This window comes from Populus euphratica, unplaced genomic scaffold (assembly GCF_000495115.2).
Source record: "Populus euphratica unplaced genomic scaffold, PopEup_1.0 scaffold137.1, whole genome shotgun sequence".
Lineage (NCBI taxonomy): Eukaryota > Viridiplantae > Streptophyta > Magnoliopsida > Malpighiales > Salicaceae > Populus > Populus euphratica.
In genome coordinates this window covers 406,913-424,858 of record NW_011500026.1, presented here as the reverse complement: position 1 = coordinate 424,858, position 17,946 = coordinate 406,913, and the positions used below count along the sequence as shown (strand labels likewise).

General features: G+C 32.1%; 2 protein-coding genes and 1 pseudogene across 5 annotated transcripts; all 3 read right to left on the bottom strand.

The window, feature by feature from the left end:
• Positions 1-2,302: 2,302 nt before the first annotated feature.
• LOC105142189 (protein TRANSPARENT TESTA 12-like) lies at positions 2,303-6,675 on the bottom strand. 3 transcript variants are annotated; one of them, XM_011049704.1, is made up of 7 exons: positions 6,233-6,675; positions 5,516-6,147; positions 5,059-5,115; positions 4,537-4,775; positions 3,559-3,677; positions 3,187-3,273; positions 2,303-2,598 (listed from the first exon to the last, which is right to left on the bottom strand). In XM_011049704.1, the coding sequence occupies exons 1-7, from the start codon at positions 6,578-6,580 to the stop codon at positions 2,521-2,523; spliced, it is 1,560 nt and encodes a 519-aa protein (XP_011048006.1). In that variant the 5' UTR covers positions 6,581-6,675; the 3' UTR covers positions 2,303-2,520. The 3 variants fall into 3 exon arrangements, with proteins under 3 accessions (XP_011048006.1, XP_011048007.1, XP_011048008.1); XM_011049705.1 differs by having other exon boundaries at positions 2,303-2,583; positions 6,233-6,673; XM_011049706.1 differs by lacking the exon at positions 3,187-3,273 and having other exon boundaries at positions 2,303-2,583.
• Positions 6,676-8,104: 1,429 nt separating this feature from the next.
• Positions 8,105-9,320, bottom strand: LOC105142205 (pectinesterase inhibitor-like; annotated as a pseudogene).
• Positions 9,321-11,410: 2,090 nt separating this feature from the next.
• Positions 11,411-17,523, bottom strand: LOC105142188 (protein TRANSPARENT TESTA 12-like). Of its 2 annotated transcripts, XM_011049703.1 has the most exons (8): positions 17,138-17,523; positions 14,474-14,842; positions 13,632-14,263; positions 13,425-13,481; positions 12,531-12,769; positions 12,156-12,274; positions 11,977-12,063; positions 11,411-11,719 (listed from the first exon to the last, which is right to left on the bottom strand). In XM_011049703.1, exons 2-8 carry the CDS (start codon positions 14,813-14,815, stop codon positions 11,654-11,656), a joined length of 1,542 nt encoding a protein of 513 aa, XP_011048005.1. In that variant the 5' UTR covers positions 14,816-14,842; positions 17,138-17,523; the 3' UTR covers positions 11,411-11,653. The 2 variants fall into 2 exon arrangements, with proteins under 2 accessions (XP_011048005.1, XP_011048004.1); XM_011049702.1 differs by lacking the exon at positions 17,138-17,523 and having other exon boundaries at positions 14,474-15,126.
• Between the last annotated feature and the right edge of the window lie 423 nt (positions 17,524-17,946).

Below are 17,946 nucleotides of genomic sequence, written 5' to 3'. Positions count from 1 at the left end.
GTACTGTGGAATTAATTTACTGCAATACACAAGATCAAATAGCTGATATAATGACAAAGCCACTCAAGCTAGATGCTTTTTTGAAGCTGCGAGTATTATTAGAAGTTTATTCTGAGAATGATATAAACTGATGCTTATGGCATTCAGTTTAAGGGAGGCAATGTTGATTTGGTCTCTTATTGCTTAGTCTAAATAAATCCCTACTGTAAAGGGTGCTGTTATTATTTGATTTAGTCTTACCATGTTTCTAGAAGTTGTTAAACGTGGGTTGCACATTTCTTGTTAATTCTGTTATGTAAGGCTATTATATAGCCAACATCATTCAATGATAATAAACAATTCAGTCTTCTCTTTCATACATTTCCTAATATTTATCAGATTTTAGAATGAGGTTCGAATACTGAAATGAATGTCAAGATTTTAGCTAAATGGTTGAGCAATATCATTTAGCTAAAAATTGATCACATGTTTCTAACAATTAGAAAAATTCGTGCTTTGAATTCTTCAATACTTGAAGTCTTGTCTTGAAAAACGACTCATATTCAAAAAACATAGTCATGAAAATATCAATGGGTACATGGATGCTGACTGGGTTGGGAGTACTACTGATAAATTGAATATTTCACTTTCATGAAAGGTAATCTAGTTACTTGGAGAAGCAAGAAACAACATATGGTTGTACTATCTAGTTCAGAGGTTAAATTCAGAAGCATGTCTAAAGGACTTTGTAAGCTTTTCTGGCTAAAGAAGCTACTAGAAGAAAGTAGTATTTATCTAGTTCTAAAATGAATATGTTTTGCAATAATAAAATAGCTATAGAGATTGCATAAAACTCAGTACATGATGGAACAAAACATGTAAAAGTGGACTGATATTTTATTAAGAAAAAACTTGATCTAAGATAGTTAAATTTCCTTTTGTAAAATCTAAAGAACAACCAGAAGATGTTCTCACAAGAGCAATCTCAAGTAAGGTATTTTATGATTCAATGGATAACTTGGGCATTTGAGACATCCATGCATCAACTTGAAAGGGGTGTTGACGTAAGTTACCAACAAAGGATAGTTTTTGGAGAGATTATAGGGATTTCGTTTGTTATTTGGTATCCACTGGTTATGGAATACCAGTTAATTCTAGCCTAACTTTATGTATGACTGTAATTACCTACATAGAATAAATCTCCTGTGTACATACTATATAAATATACTCTTGTATTCTGTAAGTGACATATAGAAGTTGATATATTTTATTATGTGGCTCATTGACAAATGTTACTAATACATTTTGTATGACTAGGGTTTATTATAAATATATATTTTATGTAATTCTACTTTGATATATAATGAAATACAACGTCTCAGTACTCCTGTGGATATAGGTACGTTAAATCTATATGTATATATACCAAGTTTCACATCAAAATGATACTACTGTTTTTATATCTTTACCGAAGCTGAGAGATATTTATGTTTCAACTCCTGCAAATATATACTGAAATCTCTCTGTACAATAGTTGATTATGGGGGCAGAGACAAACCAAATGTTACTACTGTTTTTTTGTCATGATGCAACGTTGGTCTTCTAGTAAAGGGTTGCAAGTGAATTAGTCTGAGACTGAGGTGGACCGTTGGTTTTGTATTATATTTTGCAAAAGAAAAGAAGAAGAAGAAATGTTGAATCTTGTATTCATTCCTACAAATCTAGTTTCATATATAAAACTAGCATAGATTGTTAAGAAATAGGAAGTGCATAGTAGTTTGGAGTGCTCTTATGTTATTATAATTATTGTTTTATTTTTTATTTGTTATGCTGATTTTCCGGTTCGCTAGATGACCAACTTAATTAATTTCCTCGACCTTCATAAAAAAATAAAAAAGGAAGGGAAGAGGGAAGAAATCTCAGAAAAGAAAAGGAAATTCCAGGAAGGAAATGCTTTGGCTCATCGTGTATTTGTTATGTGATGGACTCAATTTAGCTGTGTTCCCTTTTTATACGATGAAATGAGGGAGGAAAAAATAATCACAAATGATTTTGATAGATACTTTTGCTTTGTGTAAAGATTGTCAAAAACATATACATGCATGTTTAGTTAACGCAAAGCCATTCATGGTCTGAGATGCCAGGATGGTACATAAACATTATTATTATTATTATTCGCATTATATTGCATATTTTTTAACCAGTTTAAGCGTCAATTAACACTAAATTATTTTTTAAGAGATTTTAATCGCTCCTTTTTTAATTATTATATATAAGATGATGTATCCCGAGCAATGGATCATAAAGCAAATCTATCTTAGCCAAGATAAATGTAGTTAAAATTAATAAATACGGCATCTTTATTCATAGCAGTCTTGATAGGCTGACAATCCCGCCAAGAAGAGTGACATGGTGTTTATTGATAGTACGAAATGGATTGATTTTTGGACGAGAACGTTGATGCCAGCCGATGCATAGCTACATAGAGTTGGATCCTTCGAATCTTCTAGTTCTCCATGCACACCAATGTTCAGTCCTATGCTATCCGAGACTTGGTTTCCTCTTATCTTCCCATTTGTGCAGACGACTCTTAGCCTTCTCCACCTGAAATTGGAACATCTATAGAATCAAGAACTTCATCACAAGATAGAGAAATTAAATGATTATTTCTGACAGCCATGCGATGCACATGTTGGTTAAAGTTGCTGGATTCACACCAACCAGACGACCAAGGAACGTCAATGACATTGATTTCTGTTAATTATAGCTATGAATTAATGTGAAGGAGAAATCACAACCACTCTATAGACTATTCTGATGGATGCTCTTGAACCAATGTAACAAATGCACATCTAGCCTCCTTCTGTCATTATTAAATGCTTCACACCGCGCGCAGCTACTCCTGCACCGCGTTGTATCATCAACATTAAATTTAACGACAGAAGGCAGATCAGGAGGGGCATCTAGTTTGCTATGGTTTTACTTGTCTTGGCCTGACGACAATCATGTGTTGATGTAGAATTTGCTTATTTTTTTGTTGTTTCTACATGAATTGTCATATTTGCACTCATTTTGTTTACTAAGAAAATAAATAAATCCCCCCTTCCTTATCCAGTATGATTCATTTCCCGTACGTGCAAGCATCGAACGATGCATATCAAGGAGATTTTGTAATTTATAACAATAGATACTCATCAAATCACTCACCTCCTTCCTCCAATCTGTTCGAAATGTTACCCACAGTAAGATTAGGGTTTGCAATAGTGTTCCACCGATCATCCCAGACCATATGCCCTACATAGAAAAGTTCAAAGTTCAAATTAAACATTTTTGTTTTTTACTATATGCATTCCATTATATTCTTTCTAGGCAGTGCTCAAAGATCAAATGTTTGCTTAAAAAATTATATTATATTTTGTTTATGCGCATAATATATTTTTTTCCATGGAAATTAAGATTCATAGGTTTTATAACTACACGTCAGAAGCAAAACCTATATACATTATAAGGAAAAAAGTTACAATCACTTGAATTGGAATTAACCTCTCTACAACTGCTATAGAGAAAGAGAGGTTTTACCTTTACTCCAAGATCAAACTTAAAGCCCATAAGACATCCAAATGGAATTCCAACCACATAGTAACATCCCACATTCACATATGCAACAGATGCTTGCCATCCACAGCCAACGGCCACCCCTTCATCACATTCCATTTCAAAATGTATAAGTTATCATAACAATGTGTGCTAAAAAATATATTAGTGAATTATTTATATGATATGATGCATTTCCATTTGTTTCTTTTGGAAAAAATATTGTGTTCTCTAAATATTATTAGAGAGGAAGAGCATAAAAAGTGCTAGGTGTTGTCATCGTGCGAGACTAATTTATGATGAATATTTAAAGACATTTTGATTAGCTGCTGCTGATTTCTTGATTAATTAATATAAGAAAGGATCACTTGGAACCATGGTTGATTCATAGTACTTGTTTTTTTTTGTAATAATAAAAGATTTTATTAAAAAAATAACTACAAATTAAGATAATAACCTAGAGGAAAGAAAACAGGAAAGCACAAAAGCTGCTGTAACTTTGAAACGGGGGAGCAAAGCAATTGGGAGGAACGAGAAAAGCATAAAAAACAAACTCGTTTTTACTAAATATTTTTTATACTAAGTTTTAAAGAGCTGGAATCAAGTATTAGTAATAAAAACAATATTTCGACGTATCATGGAGAAGGTGAGGATTCATAGTACTTGTTTGGATTAGCAAGGGGAATTCATGTCCTTTACTTTGCCAGCTGACACCAATAGTTAATGAATAATAAATAATGTCTGGACAAATCATAAGTTGTTTGCATGCGGATTTGCTAATTAAAAAAAAAACATTTGTCCGATCAAATCCCTTAGGAAACCATTCGTAAGGACTGCATGCACAGCCCTTTTACACCGTTTAATACGTGATCTAGTAACACCATTTGATGCTCTAGGCATGCTAAAAGTTAAAATAAAGAAATTAATTAAAAAAAGAAATTAACATGAAAAGTTCTTTATTACCTGACAAGACTGGTTGAACCCCATTAAGTATGAGGGTGACAGCCAATAATGGGCAGAGATCTGAGACTGCATTGGCCACAGTTTCACCACCGGTGAAGACATAGCTGATTACATGGCGCCGAGCAAGAATTGCTCCAGCTTCTATCAGGGAGATTATAAAAGAAACCAAAGTAACCATGACAACTGAAAATGCTGCTGACTTGTGATTTCCAGCTCCCAATTCATTGCTAACTCTTACACTGTTCAGTAGGATTCAAGTATTTTTATTTAATGGGAATTTTGCAATTAGAAACAAACCAGGACTACAAAAAATAAGCTAATAATAATGGACAGCTACATTTAAAAGTCAAATAACAGGAGAGAATTCGTCAGTGGTATGATTCAAATCTTTCTAATTAATTCCTTGTCGTTTCACTATTGTGAGTTAAGTTGGAAACTCGCATTGAGCTATTATTTCTAGAGAAAAAGGGGAATCTTCTAAGTTAATGTACATGATAATGGAGATAAAAGAAAATGACTAACCTTGCAGCTGCATTGAAACCGACTGATATCATAAACAAAAACCCTGTTATTGACATGCTGCAAAAGACGTATAATGTAATTATTAATTTTTATTATTATTAATTTAGAGTAGATTCAAAACTGAACATCACGATCACAAAATTTTCTTGTGTGTTTGTACCCTTACTTCAACCACTCATTAGCCCATAATAAATGGTCCATAAATAATAGTAAATGCATGCGTAGTGTCAGCCACTTTCCTGTCTCTCATAAAGTTTTTAATTAGGTGTACATGTTTTTGCTTTTCGGAATAATTTTTTATTTTATTTTTTGAATGAAATTGTTAGCTTGAAACATCGGTACTGTGTGTGTACATGTATATATATATATATGCAAGACAAATATTATTAATGAAGAAAGTTCAAATCTTTATACGAGTGGTTTGTCAAGCTTGAGGAATCAAATTTCAATTCCTTACCACACAGAAAGAGAGTTCAAGGCAAGCTCAGGATTCTTGAGAAGGCCAGCAATCAAGACTAAAATCTGAAAATACCATGTCTCCAAGCAAAGCATTACAGCTGATCCCGTTGACAATTTCAGGAAATCCCATAGCCCATTAAAAGCTTGGCTGGTAAAGCCAGTCCATGTCTTCTTGCACCGCCTACTCATCACTATAAATAAAAATTGAGCTGCCACTACAATCCACCATGACAAGCTTAAAACAAGTGATGCTCCTATCAATCCCCACCCTAACTTGTACACTGCCAGCCAGGTTAAGAATAGGTGAAAGACAAGTGTAATTGCTGATATTATGGCACTTGGGGTCACTATGCTTTGTGCTTGAAGGAATTTTTGTACTGGAAAATTCACAGCATAAGCAAAAATCTGGGGTAAAAGACCATAAACAAAGACAGCTGCAGATGATGCTACTGTTGTTGGTTCACCAAGTAAGATCAAGATTGGTTTTGCGAAAACATATACTGCAGCCAGTGGTATCCCTGTTAGAGTAAGCACCACGGTTGCTCTTTGAAGAAATGTGCCTAGCATTTCAAATCGTTGGGCTCCATAAGATTGACCACATAGAGTTTCCACAGCACTCCCCATTCCTAGCTACAAGATCAAGACACAAAAGCAAACCAATAAGATTACCTATGTAAGAAAACCTAGAGTTTCGCAGTTGATATTAGCTTATTACCATGAGGCCATAGACAAAGAGTTGGACACCACTATTGGCAAGAGAGACAGAAGCAAACTCAAGATTGCCAAGGTGGCCGGAGAAGATTCTGGTAGATAAGGACAAGGAGTTGTTGATCAAGTAAACAAAAACTGCTGGTGCAGCCAAGCGGAAGAGGAGTTTAAGTTCGATCCAGGATGCCAACCCGAGGCGCATGAAGTAGCTTAAGTTGGTGTCGTTTAGAACATTTTCAAGTCTAGAGTCCGCTTCATGATAATGATCATTGGTTTCAGGTTTTGCGGATGAGAGTAAAAGGGGTTCTTGGAGTTCTCCTCGAGACTCCTTACTGTCCATTTTGGCGGTGGTCATTTGGCTAGATTTAATGTGTCAAAAGAAAGGAGCATAGGGGTCTTAGAAAGGGTTGATGGATATATATATATATATACATGGACATAGGCTTAGCAAAATAGTGTAGTATGAGAAATTTTATGGTGTTCCGACTATGTATAATTACTTTTAAAAGAGATATATAAGGAGAAAGGAGAAAATAAATAAATAAATACTTTGCCGGGCGAACACACACACATATATATTGCGTCTCAAATTTGATTTTTTTTGTTTTATCAGCTTTATTCCAAATAAACATAAAAAACAACTACTAATATTTAATTTTTCTCGCGTTGTCAATATATTTACTCCGTCTGATAAATGAAATGGACTGATAATTAGTTTCAAATTACGTCCGTGTTAAATATGGCTTAAATGGGATATAAGTGGCATGAGCTGGATGGCAGTTGCATGAAAGTATTATAGAGGTTGGGATAGGAATAAATATAAGGTGCATGGCTAACTTCAATGAGACGTGTTTTGTTCAAAATAAAGAAGGATTCCTTTCCTATTTAATTAGGAGATTTGCGAACCAACCTTGTAGTTCAAAAAACATATTTTTGTTATGGATTTTTATAATAAAAATAGATTGTAAAAATATAATTAGTCACTTACCAGATCCAAAAAAAATTTAAGCTTTGTAAATCAACGGGAATGACAAATACATGATATCAAAAATATTTGAATTCAATCATTATTAGATTTTAAAAGTATATATTTGATCTTAAACAATACTCTAAATCTAAAATATTATAAATATATTAAACCGTTATACCTCTTCAATTATATGTACCTTTTATATTCAATGTAATGATTTTTCTACACTCATAAATATATATAAAAATTTTTAAATAACTTATTAATTTATTATCTTATTAATGATATGTTAATTATATTTTTTTTCATTAACATCACCGAAAATAAAAAACTTTTCAATTATCCTCTTCTAAAAAACAAACAAGATTCAAGGGTATAAATACTTTCTAAGCTATCCATATAAGGATTCAAAACTTTTTATCTCTTAAGATAAATTTATATAAATTTTAAAATATTAACCATTTTAAAATTTAAAAACAAACATCTTTTTTTATTAAATTTAATGTTCTTTTAAGTCATTTATTATCTTCACATAAATATATTGATTTTATCATTGGAGAATTTTAAATTTCTGATTGAGACTATTTTTTAAGATACTCAGGCTTCTACCATTGGCTTAGAATTCTTAATCTAAATAAAAGAATTCAAATATATAAACATATTGACTAACTATTATCCCAAAAACTAAAATACATATTATTTATATATCTTAGATTATATCATATGGACGAATCAGAATCATGTAGAAAAGAATAAAAATAATAATTAAGAATTAAAATTGAATTAAAAAAAAAGGACCAAAATTAAAGCTGTTGTATACCAAAAATTAATTCGTGCTCACAAAAAATAAGTGGATACAACTATTGTGCATACCAACTATTGAGACCTTCTCATGATCAATTAAAGCTTTTAATTTCTTCCAACATTTGTTTGGCTCAAGAGTTTGTTGATGGCCAAGACATTGTGGCACAACTGGCGAAAAAATGCGTTTCTCAAAGACAGCAACATTTTTTGGCCATAAATGTTTTTCTTGAACCCATTCTACGTCAGCAATTGCTGCTCTCACCCAAGCACGCACATCATTAGTAGCTTTGTCTAGCAAAGCAGGCAATGAGTCATCAAATTGCTGGATGGCATCCTAGTATTGGTCTGAGCAATCTTCTAGGGCTTGCTCAGTGACAGGGTTCAAAGTCTTGTTACCATGCAATGTTGTCTTGATGTACGAGGATGTGTTTGTTGCATTTGATGATGCAAGGTTCAATGCAATCATGCCCAGTTGTTGTAAATTGGCGTTTTTGCTACCAGGGTTAGATTCGAGGCTTGCAACACAATTACCCTTGTTACGGATTTTTGTACACGCTTGTTGGATTAGGTTGGTTCTTCCGCTGGCAATTGATGGGTGGAAGAAGAAGGTGCGGCTGAGAGTTACTGAAACTAACAAGAAGCTTGTAAAGGGCTTGATTTTTTCTTGCAATTCTATTGAAGGTGATTGGTTGTTCGTGGGTTTTAAATCAAGAACAGTGAAGGCTGATTATTCAAAAATAGTTTCTTGGACAAGAAGTATTCTGTAGGTTTTTGTTAAATTATATTAGTCAAAAGAGTCATGGAGAGCAGCAATGGAAGAACCAAATGCGCTTGACCATTGAATAAAGCTGTTCCTCAGGAATTACATGCTTCTGATACGTTAACTTGTGCGTAAGCATAGGAGCGTGCCAAAATAGTCATTACGTTGAAGAAAACCTGCCCTCCTAATTGAGTGCCAAAATATTGTTGAAAAATTAGAAAATGATTTTATCTTGGGATAAAAATGCATGCTAAAATGAAAGGTTTCACAGGAGAAGTTAGGCTGCGTAGGATACGCACCAATCTTCAATCTCAATCTTCCCATTTGTGCAAACGACTCTTAGCCTTCTCCAACTGAAATTAGAACATCTACATAATTGAGAGCTTCATCACTAGAGAAATTAAATGATTGTTTCTAACAATCAAGCGATGCACATGTTTGCCAAATTTGCTGGATTCATCTCAACAAGTCAATCAAAGGAACGCCAGTTGCATCTGGTTTTTGTTTGCTGTAGTAATTAATAGGATCACGAACTGTATATCCAAGATGCTCTCGATCCATATTTGCTTGCAAATAATATCAATGTTGATGATCAACGTAGTACAGGCATAGAGGCAATCATCAAGCATTCAAAGCAATCTCTAATATCTGTCTGTCTTTCCATCTATATCTATCTATCTAGCAGTAAAATAAATAAAAGTTTATGCTGATTTTTTGTTTTAATGTATATGATATATTGATGCTTCTAGTTTTGTAAGGGTGTTTTTTATTTAAATATTTATTGATTATTTTTAATATTATCATTTTAAAATCTTTTAAATAAATTAAAAAATATTTTAATTTAATAATTTTTTAAGCTAAATATAATTTTAAAAAGCATACCCAAATACAATTTCAAACACAAACAAATGATTTTGTTTGTTACTGCAATGATGAAAATAAAGTCGCTCCAGTAATTGCAGAATTTGATCTTTTGTATTTTACATATGATATTTTATTTATTTAAAAAAAAATTAAATTATATTGTTTTTATAAATTTATTTTTTAAAATTAAAATTTTTTATTGAACCTGATTCAAGAATTTTATAATTTTCATAATCACGGGTTTTACGAATTAACCTTGATTGAGTCATATTTTTTTATTTTTTTTTTCAACATTAAGTTGTACAGATCACAAATTTTGTATCCTAATCCAAGTAGGCATGAATCAAGTTTTCTTTAACTTTTTCAATTATATTTTATCTAAATTTTTATTTTAACCATTTTATTTCTAGAAATTGAGCTTCACTTTTCATGTTCTTATTTGATTTATTAGGAATTGATATTGAAATTTTTTTCTAAACTTTTTTCTATAAAACTATTTCAATCCTATATTAATGGTTGTAAAATTTATGATTTAACTCAATTTAACTGAAGTTTCTTTATTGTCTTTTTTTTAAAAAAAAATTCTTCATGGAGTCGATTTATAATCTAGGTTGGCTCAAATAGAGTTCTTTTACCCTTTTTTTGTTGTTATTTGTTTTGATTGTTTATTTATTATTGTTGTATTTTTTAATCATCTTATTTAAATTATCAATAAACTAATTATTGGAGTCTTAATTTTTTTTTCTTAATATTGTTTTACATTAAAAAAAATTTTGCTGGCAAAGGTTGTGGTACAAATCTAGTTTATTAATGATGTTGGATGATTAAAATCTTCCTTCCATGATCCTAGTTGTGCAAAGTTACCCCCATAAATTTATGATAGCAAGAACTTGTTTGTGTGCATTATTTGAAAGAAAAGTAATCTTGGTAAGGGGAATTTAGAGATATGAGAGGATGTACTAAATATTTTTTAAAAATTATTTTTCACCAATGCTATGAAGGATTTTGTCAGATCTATTTCCTTTTCATATGTTTAAATTTTCATATTTTTATTTAAGTGACATAAAAATCGTAATTTGTCTTATATCAATTTGATATTAATAAAATATTTTCTTTTTCAATAAATTTGCTTGACTACATTTAACTAATCTTACGGCATGACATATAGGGGTTTAATTGCAAAATTGTTAATTTAAGGGATTCCATTGTGATATATCATGCAAAAAGTACATATGTTCTCCGAAAGCGAATGGAATGGCCGGATGACTGATCCTCTAACAAATCAAGGCTTATATTTATTTAATTAGGGTAGGGAAAAAATTTATTCATAAAAAATAAAACAAACAAAGAAAAAGAATCTATTGCTATTTTACTTAATCAAAGAACAAAAAACAAAAAAAAAACTTTTGCACCTATGAATCAGTAAAGGGAATTTCTTTTAAAAAATTATAATAAATCAGGAACTGAAATCTCTTCCAGCCTTTTTCTTTTCTAAAATACCAAAAAGAATAAAAAATAAAACAAAGATTATAGATTGTCAAAAACAATAAGAAAAAACTGTTACTCGGATAATTATAATCATTGTGGAGCAAGCACATGATCATTTGGTTCTTTTTAAACTTGGAAAGAATAAGATAAAATAAAAAAATAGCAAGCAAACTTCATGGTTTTATCACCAAATTTTAAATGCTTTGAATATCCATGGAACGCCTCCAAGATTAAGATTTAATATTTTTACTAAAAGGTTTAACATTTAAACAATTGAGGGATGAGACTGACGATGATTCTGGGATTGAACAACGAATATCCTCCATTATTTAACCCAAATATCATTCAATCATTCGCTGGGCTAAAATGGCTTGACGAAGTCTCCTTCCAAACACAATTCTTTAGAACATTATTGCGTGTAGTCCAATAGTTATTCAAAGAAAAAAAATAGAAGGTCAACCCCTTGCTTCATAAGGCTGTCTATTGAAAATGGCTACCAAATCCGAGGCAAAATTTCTGCTGAAGTTGCTCCGATATCATTTTTACTCCCTCAAAAGCGGTTCCTTGTTATCATCCCACCTATCCACTCGACTCTGAGCTTTCTCCACCTAAAAAAAAAGAAAAACCAAATATTACATTTCTCTCATATCACAATTATATACACGTTTAAGATTATATATAGTTTAAAAACATATTTTCTACATCTACTCGTGATTTTTCGCTCTGTGTAAGCTTCAGAATTCAATCTTAAAAATATTAAATATATTTGACTAATGAGTCCACCCTTTAGAATTATTTACAAAATATATGGTGAAATAATATATATATATATATATATGAATGTATGTATGTATGTATAGTCTACCTCTTTTCCCCAGTTTGTCCGAATTGTAGCCCATAATAAGACCATAGTCTGAACAATTGTGCCTCCTAACATCCCAGTCCATATTCCCTACGTACCATAATAAGAAAAATATATTATCCCAATAACAAAATAAAAACTTGAGAGAGAATATCATCGATGCATTACGGCTCTGTACATACCTTCGTGCCCATGTCGCATACAAAGCCAAGAACGCAACCCAACGGGATGCCAATGATGTAGTAACATGCAACATTGACATAAGCAACAAATGCTTGCCATCCGCATCCAACAGCCACTCCTTTGAAATGTGATTTCAAAGAAAAAAAAAGTCAAAAAAAACTTTAATGGCTGCCTGAAAGTGTAGTCTAACCTCTAGTCCCTATGATCTTCAACGAATGGCGGTTGAGTTAATGTGCAAGTGACGGATGCGGTTGAAATTGCCCGCAGACTCTTACAATGAAAAGCACTAAAAGACAACAAAGAGCCGTCTGCAAGGCAAGTGCAGGAACGTGCACAATAATTATCCCACGTAAATCATGGCACCATTTACTTACCAGATAAAACAGGTTGGACTCCATTAAGCACGATGGAGGCTGCGAGGAAAGGAGATAGCTCTGTAACAGCATCGGCAACTACTGTACCGCTAGTGAAGGCATAGCTTATGACATGCCGCAGTAAGAGCACAACAACAGCCAAGATCACAGAGATGAGCAGCGAGCATAAATTTACTATTACAATAGAAAATGATGTTGCTTTGGGATGTCCAGCACCCAACTCATTGCTTACTCTCACACTGTAATTAACCACAGAGAAAAGGAAAGAAAAACTGATTATCGTTATTTATGTTATTTATTAGCTGTCTATAAAACACAATTTCAAATATTTTATTTCATGGATGATTTTTGAGCCTTTGTAATTAAAGAGTGAGTTCTTTCTAATTAAATCAATACAAAACAATTATGATTTTTTTTTCCTCCCGGTCTTAACACTCTCCAGGGATCTTAGCCGCAACAAATGGATATTCCTGAGAGAAGGGCTCTCTTCTTTCGAGATGCTATCTTGTGAAACGTCTAACCCTGCTGAAGGGACTCTGTGATCTTTGACTAAGAGGACTTTCCAACTGAGTTCTTTGCCTCTCACCACTATCCTTCTCCTTAATTAAATTAATAAAATTAATCACAAGTTCATTTAAAAAACTATATCAGAAAATAATAACAATTCTTTTATTACTCTTAATCTAGTAACTTGAATTATTGGATTGAGTCGAAGAATTGTTTTTTATTGGATTCTTTATCCATCAAACCTTAATTAAGATGGGGATCCGACTGAGAATTTATTTTATTTCAGAACTAATTGAGAAATGAATTAATAAGTATATTGTTTGGTTTGAAGATCAGAATTGTAACAAATATTAAATAATATAGCCTCGATTATATAGGAAAACTAACCTTGCAGCTGCCTGAAAACCGACTGAGATCATGATACACCAACCATTTATCGTCGTGCTGCATTCAAATTATCCGAGATTCATTAAAACATCTTAGAAGGGAACGATAATAAAAGAGAAAGTAAGCAAGTTCACCGTTCCAAACACACACGAAGAATGATCTCGTGCAAACTAGCTAGGCACATGCATGGAGTAGATTCTTGCTTACCAGATGGACAGAGCGTCCAAGGAAATTTCAGCATTTTTGAGCAATCCAGCGATCAAAGTTAGTATTTGGTAGTACCAAAGCTCAAGGCATAGCATAACACCCGATGCAAGGGACAACTTGAAGAAATCCCATAACCCAGTGAAGGCCTGTATGCTAAATCCCCTCCATGTGTGCTTGAACTTCGTGCTTACTAGAATGTAAACAAACTGGGCCACCACTATAACCCACCATGAAAAACTAGTTACCAATGATGCACCCAACAACCCTCCTCCAAGCTTAAAAATTACAACCCAACAAAGTATTAGATGCAGCACAAGAGCAGCAGCTGATATGCATGTACTTGGGAAAATTACACTTTGCGCTTGCAAGAACTTTTGTATGGGGAAATTGCAAGAATAAGCAAAGATTTGAGGAATTAGACCATAGACAAAAAGTGCAGCTGCAGATGCAATGGCAGGTGATTCGTGTAGTCCAAGTAAGATAGGCTTGCAAAAGATGTAGATAAACATAAGTATAAGCCCAGTTAGGGTGAGGAGAATCGTCGATCTTTGCATATATACGCCTAGCATTTCATACTTGTTTGCTCCATATGCTTGTCCACATAGTGTCTCCACTGCACTTCCCATTCCCAACTGCATGTAAACGTTTTTTTAGAAAGAAATATACTATTTGAAATAGACAGCTAGTGTAATTGATGCATTCAGATCGTGCTTTGTAATGAATTTTATATTCGGACAAGAACAAGTAATCAACATACGATCAGAATCTATCTGTTGTATAAACCACAATTGATGCTACCATTTGTTTTAATTTACATGGAACTTTAATTTTCGAGACTATACCATAATTCCAAAGACAAAACCTTGGACACCCGTGTTGCCAAGAGAGGCAGCAGCAAGTTCAAGATTGCCAAGATGACCACAAAACATTTGAGTTGATATGGAAACAAGAAAATTGAGCATGTAAACCACAATTGCTGGTGCTGCTAGAGGAAAGAGGATTTTCAGTTCAACCCAGGTGGCTCTTAGGAGTCGCTTAGATCTGGACAACTCCATATTAGATAATATGTCTTCTAGTTCAGAACTCACTGCCTCCCCGGAGAATGATCTTTTGTCATGAATTATTGACTGATAAGACTCATCTTCAGCATACTCTATTCTGTTGTCGTCACTAGAGGTAGCCATGATCTGTGATCTTTGATCGTTTTACTCTATACGAAATAATTAATGCTGATATAAAGCTAAAAGGTGGCCTGACAAAGGGATATCGTACATTAGAGAAAGCACAAAGATAAGCTAAATCTCTAACAGGGAGTATGTTTAGAGGAAAATGAGTGGAGATGAGAGCATACTTTCAATGGTTTGCATGAGGAGTCGAGATATAAACGTTGAGTTCGTCATAGAAACAGTGAGTCAACTAACTTTCCTGGTTCTAGAAGAGAGAAAATCCAGTATCGTAGACTCACTGTTCTCCTTCTTTGGTTGTTGTGGACCCTTGAAATTTCGTCTTACAAAATTTGTACACCCGGTCCTACCTTAATTTCAATAGTGAAGCTTAAACTGGTGTCGTATATCCTTGGATACTGTTTTATTTGACTTGCAACTCCAATTGGAGTAATGGATGAGAAAAGAGCTTTATTACTTATTATTATTATTATTATCATTATTCTTATTATTACATGTTTTTTTTATTGAATTTTGCTTCTAATATTTTTTTAAAAAAAAATTGTTTGATTTTATTTTTAAATATTAAGGTTATTAAGAATTTGACTTCATAATTTATTTATTTTTATTTTACCTTTCTATAAGGTTAATATAATTTATGAATTTATTAGGGTAATCTAAATTATCCTGATTAATAATTTTGATAGATTTTTTAATAAAATTTAATTTTTTATATTCTATTTTTTTATATATAATTAAACAAATAGTTTAAGATAGACATCATATTATTAAATTTTATAAAATAACAAAAACTAGACGTGGAAAAACCACTATTCACCTATACTCATCCCCTAAACTAAGTTGTTCTTGCAATTTCTTAATATGTGCTTCTTCTTTTTCTATCTTCTTGTATTTGTTATGATATTTTTTTTTAGTTTCATTTAATTAAAAATTTGATATTATAATTTACTTTTAGTTTGTGAGTTTGTTAGAGTAATTTTAGCTGTCTTGGTTTATAGGTTTTGGTGGAATGTCTTTTTTTTTTTTAATTGAACTTGACTTTCTTTTATCATCTATATTTTAAATATATATAGTTAAAAAAATTAATTTAAGAGAAAAACCATGTTATTAAACTAGATTTGTTCATAGGTTTTACTGGTTAACCAAATTCATAGGTCTAACAAGTTTAACCTTTTTTTTTAATTATTTTTCTATTTCATCCTTAGATATTGGATGCATTGAAAATTCAATCATAATTGGTTTCATTTAACTTTCTATAAGGCTATCACAGTCTCAAAAAACATTTCGATATTGGTTTGGTGTTTAATTTTATGATTGTTTATTTTTGTTATCATATATTTAAATAAAAAAATAAATTATAATTCTAATAAAGTCCATAACCTGATTCACAAGTTTAGCTTGTTAGCTCAGGTTACTCAATTCAAAAATTTAACGAGTTTACCCATCATCCAGATATGTTTTTGTTTTGTTTTTTTGTCTTTTAATTGATTTTAAATTTTTTATAATTTCATCCTTTAATATTAGTTTGGTTAGGAAATAAACTGCAAATTTTTTTTATATTTTCTATAGAATTATCAAATAAGTGTTTATTTTTATATTGAAGAATGATAATGAAGATTATGCCAAATTTGTTAAATATTTAAGTTCAAAGATTTAATTGAACTTATGACGAGTCTAATTGATTTAATGAAAGGTTTAATCAAAAGCAAAATGAAGTTTGAAAGTCAATCTGGTCAAAATTAAAAGAATTAATTAAACTTTTAATGAGTTTAATTAATTTAATTAATTAAAGATTTAATTAAAAAAATTAAATTTAGAAGTCTAATTTGGATTGATTTGCAATAATTAGAAGATTATGGACCTAATTGAACTTTAAAAGTGCTTAATTAGCTTAGTGATGGGCTTAATTGTGAAGAAACAATTTTATAGATCAAGTGTTTAAGTGAAGAAATTCAAAATCAACATGGACATTTACTAACCAAAATTGATTGGATCAAAGGTGACATTGCAAGAATTAAGAGTTTAAATGGCCATTTAGAGATAAAATTGAAGAGTTTCAAGGTAAAGGAACATATTGTATAAGACTTTGAAATCAGAGGGACTAATTGAAAGATTCTAGGAGTAAAATTAAAATATTCCTAAAAATAAAGATCAATTGAGAGATTACTTCCAAAAGATTTAAAGGATTAAGGTTTGCAAATATATATATATAGATATATAGAAGATTAAAACCCTAACTAACATAGGGTACACAAAACAAAACAAAAAAACCTTTTCTTTCAATTTAAATGAAATAATATGTTTTAACTAAAATAATTTGTTTGGGCCTAAAACAGCGCCGTTTCGGTTTTTTCTGAGGAAGAAAAAAATATTAAGGCTAGACCACTTATCATGTGACCACTATTCATCTTCTTTCTCGTAGGCCCGAAAACACATGGTTGGATTATCACCCTTCAAGATTTATTTCACCCTCATCCCAGTATCAAACCATACCAAAATTCAGCTCATCAACGACCAAGATCACCCTCCACAACATCCATTAACAATCATTTTTTTTCCTTTGTCCCCCAGCCTCTCTCACCAGACAACAAAATGACTACTCAACCAGCCATATCTGCCAAAACAATAAATACAACAGGTGTTCATGACTTGCCAACTTTAAAACAGGACAAGCGGGGAGCCTCATCTTTAATCGATGGCTGTCATCTCCTCTCTGTTGGGTGTGGACACAACATGGTTGGTGGCAGCCATGTTAGACATGGCTAAAGTCAATGGTGGTTGCATGGTGGGTGCCTAACCAAAGAAATTGTTGCCCACCATTGTTGACTAAAGAAGAAACTTGTCTCCCACATCAGCTATAAATAGAGAGTGCCATTGATAGCTGATGAGCACCACGAGATAGAGAGAAACACAGAGAGAGAGCTAAGGGTGAGAGTTGAGTTGAGTTGAGAAGTTTTCTCCTCCTCCTTGTTTTGTTGTTTGTATTGCTTTTGAGCTTGATTAATACAAACCAGTAGCTCCGTGGAGTAGGCAAGTTGCCGAACCACGTAAATTTGTGTGTGTTTGAATGTTTGGATCTCCTAACAACTGGTATCAGAGCTTGTTCTTGAAAGTTCTTGAAAAAAAGGGTG